Source organism: Molothrus aeneus, chromosome Z (genome assembly GCF_037042795.1).
Source record: "Molothrus aeneus isolate 106 chromosome Z, BPBGC_Maene_1.0, whole genome shotgun sequence".
NCBI lineage: Eukaryota > Metazoa > Chordata > Aves > Passeriformes > Icteridae > Molothrus > Molothrus aeneus.
The window spans coordinates 54,904,719-54,914,131 of NC_089680.1; the positions used below are offsets into that span (position 1 = coordinate 54,904,719).

At 40.2% G+C, this 9,413-nt stretch overlaps 1 protein-coding gene across 1 annotated transcript; it reads right to left on the reverse strand.

Moving 5' to 3' along the window:
- Window positions 1-1,636: 1,636 nt before the first annotated feature.
- Window positions 1,637-2,481, reverse strand: LOC136569393 (PWWP domain-containing DNA repair factor 3A-like). The gene is given in 2 exon segments (XM_066569787.1): window positions 1,637-2,050; window positions 2,053-2,481. Coding segments are annotated over 2 exon segments (843 nt in total).
- Window positions 2,482-9,413: the final 6,932 nt, after the last annotated feature.

The window sequence follows — 9,413 nt, forward strand, 5'->3', positions numbered from 1 at the left end:
TTTGATAAAGGAAACATTAGAAATCAGTGAAAAGAGTAGAAACAAAACAAGGTGTTAACATGAATTGCTTTTATCCTTTTCCTTCATCTTTCTTTTCAGGAAAACCTTTCCGTTCTTTGCACAGACTTTCCTTGCAAAATGTGCTTCCCATATGTTGCTTAAATATATGGCATGCAGTATACATAGATGTCTAGTATATGAAAACTAGAGGGGGTCATAAGGATTAAAGGAAAGTGAAATTAAAACAATATGCAGTAACTTTTCCATTTAGAGATTTCCAAATGGTAGATTGGAAAAAATTTATTCCTTTTTTCTGTCAATGAACACCATATTTTATCTTTGATCTTTAGTTTGATCATAGCACAGTAAATTAAATCAGCATCTGGCCTGCAAGGAAATGCAAATTTAAATGACATTAACTCTTCTCTTTGGCATAAACTTAATTTGGGACATGATTTTTAAAAGTTTTACAAGACAACATATGATAAATATTAGTAAAGATTACTCTTGATTTTAGGCTAGCCAGTTAAGGAGAAGTTCCTAAAATATTAGATTATGGATATGTGTTGAAATATATCAAGATTCATCATAAATCAAAATAAAATTATTACTGACACCTTATGATCACAGCTCAAAAAATATTTACAAGAACGTAGCAGGCTGAATTGCTGCTTGTACAGTCCAGGGTAAGAAAGCAAAAAGGACCATTGCAAACTATCCACAGATGTTTTATTCAGCTGCACGGTGAGATGTTCAGGTCCCAGCACCCACCCATGGAGAGTCTGAGTTTCTCTCTGCCAAGGGGCCTGGAAGCTGACCCTTGTCTCTGGGCGGTACAAAGATGAGGGCCAATCAGAGAATAGGGAGGCGTGGCTCAGGGATATAGGAACAGACACAGGAACAGGGGAAGGAGCCAATGGGGTCTAACAGCTTTGTGAGGGAAGCTTCTTGTGTCTCCCAAAACCAGGGAATGCCACCCCACAGTGTCCACAATTTTTCTTGTTTTTTTTTTTTTTTTTTGATCTTACAGCTTTATCTGAAGGGAATGTTTTTGCTTAAGTGAACCTGGAATACTTCTCCATGGGATTATGGAATTTTACTTGTCATAACAAAACAAGAACCCAAATCTTTGTGATCCAGATGGCAGCTCTGGGCAACAATCTGATTTCCCACCTTTGGAGATCCATGAGGCAGGAAGGGGGAACCCCCAGGAGGCTTCCCTACCAGGAACCCCCTGGTTTTATCAGGAGCAAGGAGGCCACCAGGCACCACTGGTCACAAAGCAGGACAAGATCCCAAGTAAGTGATTGACTAAAAGAACCCACGTGGAAGTTGGTGGAGCAGCAGAAGCTCTGCACAGCACTGGGGGTCTCTGGCAGCCCCCCAGGAGAGCACTGATAGATGACGATCTGGTGGATCCTGAACACAGTGAGGCCACAGGAAGCAGCAAGGACTGAGAACCAGCCAGGGCGGGGAGCAGAGGATTTGGGAATACAAAGACTTTACAAAGAATGCCACATTTTATCTAAGTCACCACTGGTTATTTACACCTGGCCCCAGGACAGCCCCAGCCACTCCTCAGCTCTCCGCAGGCTCCAGCTCTGTCTTGAGTTTTTTGCTTCCCAGGACTTGTTCATCAAACAACTCTCTCTCTTTTGCTCACCAGTGGTCCTTTAATGTACTTCTTTTCTGCTTTCTCATAATCGATGTTACCCACAGCAGCAATGACACGGATGATGGCATCAGGTAAAAGCACATCTGAAATGAATCTGATGCCATCCCCCAGGATCTGGTGCAGGTTCTTGGTGTCCATCTTCTTCAGCTACCCAACCAGCTACTGGACCAGGTCCAGCTGCTCCTCATCCTCCAAATAAGTCTCCACACAGGTCATGTACCGCTTGGAATTCAGGAATTCCTTCAGCCCGCAGGATTGTTTCCCAGTTTTCAAGATCGCCAGGAGATGCTCTTCAGCCCCTTTGGTCTTCACTATGAAGTCCACTAGCTTCTCTTTCTCCCTGTCCCTGGCAGCTCTGGTCCTGTCAGGGAGGAGGTTTTCCTCAGAGGTTTCTGGGGGGAGGTGTCTGAGGAAGACTGTCCAGCCCATTCCTCCCCTGTGTTTGGGAATGCCATCTGCACCACACTCTGGTATCCCTCTTTCCTCACTGGGTAGCTGATATCAGCAGCAAAATACTCCAGGGAAGGACCTGGTGAAAGAATGACAGCCCACTTGGATCCAATAGCCAGGAAGGACTCCAGCTGCAGGCACCACTTGATTTCCCTGGAATAGTTCTCCTTGGCTTGTTCGATGAGCTCCTCACAGCCAAAGTGCTTCAGGCTCTTCAGAAACACTGAGAAACCTTTTTTCTTCTCATTTGTGGTGCCATCTATGAAGAGCACATGGGCCCTCCGGTGCTTCCTCTTCACTGCTTTCACCACTGCTGGCCAGTACAGATACCGCTGCCACTTGCACCACACCAACATCTCTTCCTCGAAGAATTTGTCTCAATGGGACAGAACGGTTGGGAAATTTTCCTCCTCTTCATCTGCCAGTTTTTTCCAATACTGTGATGAGGATCTCCTTTCATCTTGAGGTCTTCAGTTTGAGACATCATTCTCATTCTCTTGCTCCTTGTCCAAAGACACCGCAGTTTTAGAAGCCTTTGAGGCAAATTTGTTATTCCAGAGTTTCTGTCTGACTGAAGATTTCTTCTCATTACATCTGCCAACCAGGTTACCGGCTGCTGAAGGCTGGATCATTTTAAGAGTTGGTCTTTGGGCAGCACTGCATGTGGCATCTGTGCCCGCATTCTCCACCGTTTGTAGCAGCGTGTGCCTACTGTGACAGATGGTATCCAGGGAGGCTACAACCTCACAGCAGAGGAAACAGACGAGACAAGTCTCTTAGTTGTTTACCACAAGAGCCCATTTTATTCCCCCCCCACACCCCATGTCGGGGTGAGGGGGGAGCAGGAGGCGGAGGCCCAGGAGCCCAAGCAAAGCCCAGAGAGCTGAGAAAGCAGAGAGAGGACACAGATCCAGGCCCGGGATTTTATCAGGTGTCCCATGGGAGGAGTCTTAGGATCAGACTACAGCCTCCTCAGAATGGAAAGGCTCCACACACGGATAACACAGAAACTGATAACTATGTGAATTGGGCTTTCATGGCAAAGTTCTGGTAGTGGGAGGGACTGCAGGGGTGGCATCTGTGAGAAGCTGCTGGAAGTTTCCCCCATGTCTGATGGAGCCAATGCCCACCGACTTCAAGATGGGCCCACCACTGGCCAAGGCTGAGCCCTTCAGCAATGCTGGCAGCCCAACAGCGTTCAATAAGGGAAAAAAGCCTACTGAACAGCAGCAGCCAGAGAAAAGAGGAGTGAGAATATGTGGGAGACACATCTCTGATATCCAAGTCAGTGCAGAAGGAGGGCAGGAGGTGCTCAGGTACCAGGTGCAGCCACGGAGATAACAGGAATGCAGACATCCACCTGGAGCCCATGGACAACCCACACCAGACCAGGTGGATGCCCAAAGCAGGCTGTTTACCCCCATGGAAAGTCCACAATGGACTAGGCTCCTGGCAGTAGTTATGACCCTGCAGGGCAGAGAAGGTGGAAGTGACGGAAACCTGAAGAGAAAGCTAAGAAGGTCCAGAAAAAAGGGATGGGTGGGGGCACATGCCTACATGTTTTAATATTTAGTTTTATTCATCATTACACCACTCTGATTTGATTGAGCATAAATTAAACTAATTTTCCCCAGATTTAGTCTATTGTGCCTGTGATCATAATTGATGAGTAATTTCTACTTGTCCTTATCTCATCCCATGAGCCCTTTGTTATATTTTCCCTCCCCTGTCCTGCTGAGGACGGTGAAATGATAGAGTGGCTTTGGTGGACACCCACAACACTAAGTCATCCTGTTAAAGAAACTGTAAGTTTCCACAGAATGTTGCAATTTCTGGTGTCATACCTCGTCGTCAGGCTTAATTTTTTCATTTTCAATCTACTATGCAATAGGCTTCTGATCCTTTAGTAAGACAAACTTTAAAGAAACCACGTATGTTTTTAAACTGACAAGAGGTATATCCCATACCATACAACACCATGCTCAGCAATAAGAGCTGGAGCTCAGAAAAAGGGTGGGGAGGGCATTTGAAGTAATGCCATTAGATTTTTCAGGTCACCTTTAGGCAGGAGGGAGCCTGGCTGTCCTGGAGATGGCTGAACACCTGCCTGACCATGGGAAGTGGTGAACAAATTCTGCGTTTTGCTTTGCTTGCACATGCAGCTTTTGTTTTGCTTGTTGAGCTGCTATTGTCTCAACCACAAGTTTTCTCCCTTTTGCCCTTCCAAGACTCTTCTGTGCCCTGCTGGGAGGTTTGAGTGAGCAGCTCCATGAGGCTCAGCTGCCAGCTGGGGTAAAACCACCACAGATACTTGCAATATCTGGAAACATTAAAAAAGCTAAAAATATAACTACAAGATGACAGCAAAAAGTATTAATGCTGGACAGAATGGCATCATTAGGGAAGTGTACTACATAATTATTACTGTATAATTAGTGTTCATGGCCAATTTATGAGCATAAGAAGGTTTGATATTAAGTTGTCATGAGTCAGTTAGCAGTCATTAAAATAAAGCTATACAACCAATTTTTTCAGTTTGCACTCATTATACTAGCAGATCCTTTTATCATCGTGCTACACAGCAGCTTTAAAGAAGTCATTAGGCCCTCATTTACTTCAATGTTGGTCATAATCTTCAATATTCTAATGTATTTGGGTAATTTCAAGGTACAAGAGAGACATCTGCTTCCAAGAGGACTTTTCATCATTGAAACCTTCAAGAACATATATACATTTCAACCAGAAAAGGTAGGAGCAATTATATCACTTTATATTCCCTTTGTAGTACTTGTAATGTGTGCATTGCGTGTGTGGCTGATAATGATGACCGAGATTGAGAATTATAAAGGAATATAGCAATAATATATTTTGTGTTTTGACTATATAATAACATAGTTAAAACACAGAAATCACAGTTTTGCATTTACTTCAAGGCAATTAGAAATCATCTTCCATTTAATTTTAAATATCTTGCCTCCTTACTTAAATAAAAGTCTTATTATGTATTTGAAGTGCATACTTACATAAGCAAAAAGGCTTTTGTGGCAATAATCATCAATTTCATATCATTGAATTGGTTCAGAACTGTTCCACATTAGCATTTGATTACCATATCATTAATATGAAACTCAATAAACTACGCCATAAAAAAGTGCTCTCAGAATAGAATGCAAACTGGCTAAGAACCTAAAGATAGATCTAGATTCTAGCTGAGCTTCATTTGTTAGGATTTTTCTTCCTAGTTAAAATTTTGCTCTTTGCCAAGTTGCAACAATCTACATATTTTTTAAAGTATTTAATTGCATTTTCTATCAAAATTGATGTTTCAGAAATGAGAAAAAGCCAGTTTGATAAACAAAAAAACCTGTCCACTTTAAAACGAACTTCCTATAAAGGACTAACTGTCCATTCTTTTATTAAAGAACATAGTACACATATGTGTAGTTGATATAACTTAAAATTCAGAGTGCCTCTACTTTGATAAAAGTCTTAAATAGTACCAAACATGTAGAGCATACATGCAGAATTGCTTTAATTTTGAAAATACAGAAAGGGATGGAACACGTTTCTGTCTGTACTTTGCAGGTAGTTTCCTCCTATCTTGGATTTAAAAGTCACTCAAAATTTTTTTGTTGATATGTCCTCTGTTGAGGGGAAAACATCACCATTTTGAATAATACCTGTATAGGGCACAGAGTGACAGAGACTGATAAAAGCAGTCTTCATGGAGCTCATCATGGTGCAAAGTCTGCAGCTCACACAGAATGCCACGTATTTCACATCTAGGTTGTTTTATGCTCATAAGGTGACATCTGTCCGAGACAATTCAAGTACACAAGAGCAAGAAAGAATTACTTTATTATATTTTGTACCTCACTTCAGCTGTGGTAATCTGACAAATTGCTTTAGCTATCAGAAAACCAAATCCCGATGTGCAAAGATCTACACATTGTTCGTTTGTTTTACATTACAGCGGCCTAAAATCCCTGCTCTTAGGGTGACACTTGTGCTGTTAAAGTCGTATATAGAAGGAAATACGGCTTAAAGTGTCTTTAATATTTAAAGATGTACTTCAGTGTGTCACAATATCCAAAATTATAAAAATATTTTGCAAATTATTAAACTTTACAGTACCTGTAAGAAAAGAAGGACATCCTGTCAAAGCCATTTCACTATGTTGTCTTAAAATAATGTTTTTTCCTGTTAAACTTGTTACTCTAAAACTCCCTGAGTGAATCTTCAGAAGAACAGCAACCGGTTGGTCTGACTAAGACCAATAATCCTATTTTGCAGAAAATTAGGATTTTTAGCAATAGCCTTAGGGTCAGATTAAGATTGATCTTAATATGCAAATTTCAGCTGTACACTGCAGAAAAACAAACTTTATTTCTTGCAGTTAAATTACCTAACTAAACATAGCACATTGTAGGGTTTTTTTTAAAAGAATTTTTTCTGTGGCTGTCTCTGTGCTTCATAACTAAGGAAAAGTGAAGGAAATCCAGTCCCTTGTGCAAATAAAGAGCCTCTTACTTTCAACCCAAAGGCAGAAATGTAATGTTTCATCAAATAAAAAGTCAGTACCCAGCTGTGCAATCTTTCTTCTTTATTGTAAAAGTCTGGGACGCATTAAAAATCAGATATTAAACTCAAAGGTCTTGACAATGTCAGTTTACTCTTCTTGCTAAAAATAACTTGAATTAGGCATATCACATTCATAAGCAGTATCTTCTTTGATGTCCCTTCCATTCATAAAATTATTTCAATTAAATTTGTACAGAATAAGAAATTTTGATAAACCTCTACAACTCTGCTGAAACACCCAAGTTATGTTAAAATTACATCACTGTAGGGGAAGAGAAACTTGTAATTGTTGTATAAGCTTTATCAGCTCATCTGTTACAAATTCCACCCTCACTATATTTTTCTCCTAATATTTGCTGGACTATTAAGTACATTTTATGTCGATCTATGCTGTTGTTTATTGCAAAAAGTAAACTGTCTTTCACTACAAAGAGACTTACATTTTCCATCTACAGGAAAGAGGACAATAAGCAAACACAGACCTTAGTATGTCTACATTAAATCAAAGATCTTCATGATCAAAAACAACTGTTATCCTAAAGTTAATTTTTAATAAATGTGGGAGGTATGCTGCTTTGCAAAAATGTAAAATTTAAAAAATTCTAAAAGCCAGACTATTCTTGCTGAAGTCTTATTTACAAGGATAAATTCAGCCTCCTATTTCTTAGGTTTTTGAGCCCTTAGTTCAACATACCTGCTGTCAGTGTACGACACTAAAATCTGTCACACAGCAAATCCAAAACGTAAATTGTGCTCAATTCCAATGATGAGAAGGTGGACTACAAGGAATGCTATTTAATCCCTTTCACAGTGATAGAAATACGTATCTGGTACACCTACATAGATTAGACCATTTTAGGAACTGGCTAAATTGGTGTGTTGTGGAACCTGTCTTTTCCTTCCTACTACTCAATAATAAACATGCCAGTGAGATTTTGCATTAGAATATTCTTTAATGATGTTGCACTTTATTTAGCTTTATGAGATAAAAACTCACTTATTTTAATTTTCTTCTCTCCAAGTATGTTTGGACCATGTTTGAACGTGTCTTATCATCTTTTCATGCATGAGTGTTGTTATATCCAATTTTTGATTGATGTTTCCATATAAAGAACTATAAAGGCTTAAAGAAATACTTCCCAGGTATTTAAAGAAATAGTTCCTTCTGTATACATTTTAACAGCATTGTAGTCTTTGGAAAATTTTTAATTTAAAAAAAATCTTTAATTAACACTTGCAGAAGTGTTTTAAGATACACATTTAAGTGTCTCAGAGCTCATACTGAAGATTTTTTTTCTGTGTCTCAATCTATGCTGACCAAGTATTTTCTTCTACTAAAGCTGCTTGCTTTCAATTCGTAGAAGTTGATGAAAAGTCAATACGTGCTAGGCATTAACCATGGTATGCAAACTGAATGAGTTTGTAAGTCTTCCAGTTAGACACATTTCTGCATCTAAACAGCCATGTTCATGCAAAGGAAAATGGCATTTTACAAATTTATTAGATCTTTATAAACCTTTTCAAAAGGAATAAATTAAAAAGAGTAATACAATTTATTTACCTTTGTGTGCCGGGCTGACCTTGACTGGCAGGCAGGTATCCACCAAGCAGTTATGTAATTTCTCCTGCATCTACAGGAAAAGGGGAAAAAATAAGATGAAAATATTTGTCAGTCAAGATGAGAATAGGGAGAAACATACCAAATACCATGTTGGGCAAAGCAGACTCAGCATGGGGTAAATAATTCAATTCAGTGTCAGTTAATCACAAAATAGCATCAATAACTCACAGAAAGTAATGAAAATAGAACCAAAACCATCTTCCCTTAACTCCTTCTTCTCAGAATTTCTGCTTTTTGTGTCTCAAAAGCATGGGCACAGGGAATGTAGATTTTGGTGAGATCATAACCCTTCACCTCTGCCACTCCTATTTCCTCATACTCTTCCACTGCTCTGGGATAGGAGTTCTACCATGGGAGACAGTCCTTCCTCTGCAGCATGAGTCCTTACCATAAGCTGCGGTTCCTCAAGAACTACTCTGTTGGGGAAGATGAAACAGGAAAGCCTTATAAATATGATTGTCTGGCAAAAGATTTTGAGAATATAGAAACTATAAGCAAGATTGAAATGAAAGCAAGCTTTGAGATACCTTAGTTAGTGAACAATTGGAAAACAATTGTGTGGCCGTACTGAAGGTAGTCCCCTTTTGATGAAACAATACCCTCTGCTTGCAGACAGGTCCAAGGGTCAGAGCAGACCCTACTAGCTTAGCAGAAGGGGTCCAAAGTTTTTAGGGTTTAAAATGTAACACCATATGGTAATGTAATGATTCTTATAGGCTGTATGTAAATGCTATGGGATTTGTATATTGTAGCAGATTGGTTAGCGAGAATTAGAATATTCAACACAGAGAAAGATTTATTGTATTGTAACAGGAACCTCGCTCTCTTACGTTTTTACACTCTTACCCTTTTACGCTCTTACCCTTTTACGCTCTTACTTTTTTTTACTCCCTTACACTCTTACCCTCTCATCCTCTCTACCCCTCTCTTCTCTTGGGCCTGCTCCAAGCTGTGGCTGGCAGCTCCCAGCAGGGCCCTGCACCCACGCCCTTTGCAATAAACCCAAGTTCCACGACCTGGCTGCAGAGATCTCTTGTCTCCGTCCATCCAGACCGTCCTACCCCCCGACACTCCGACACTACTCCA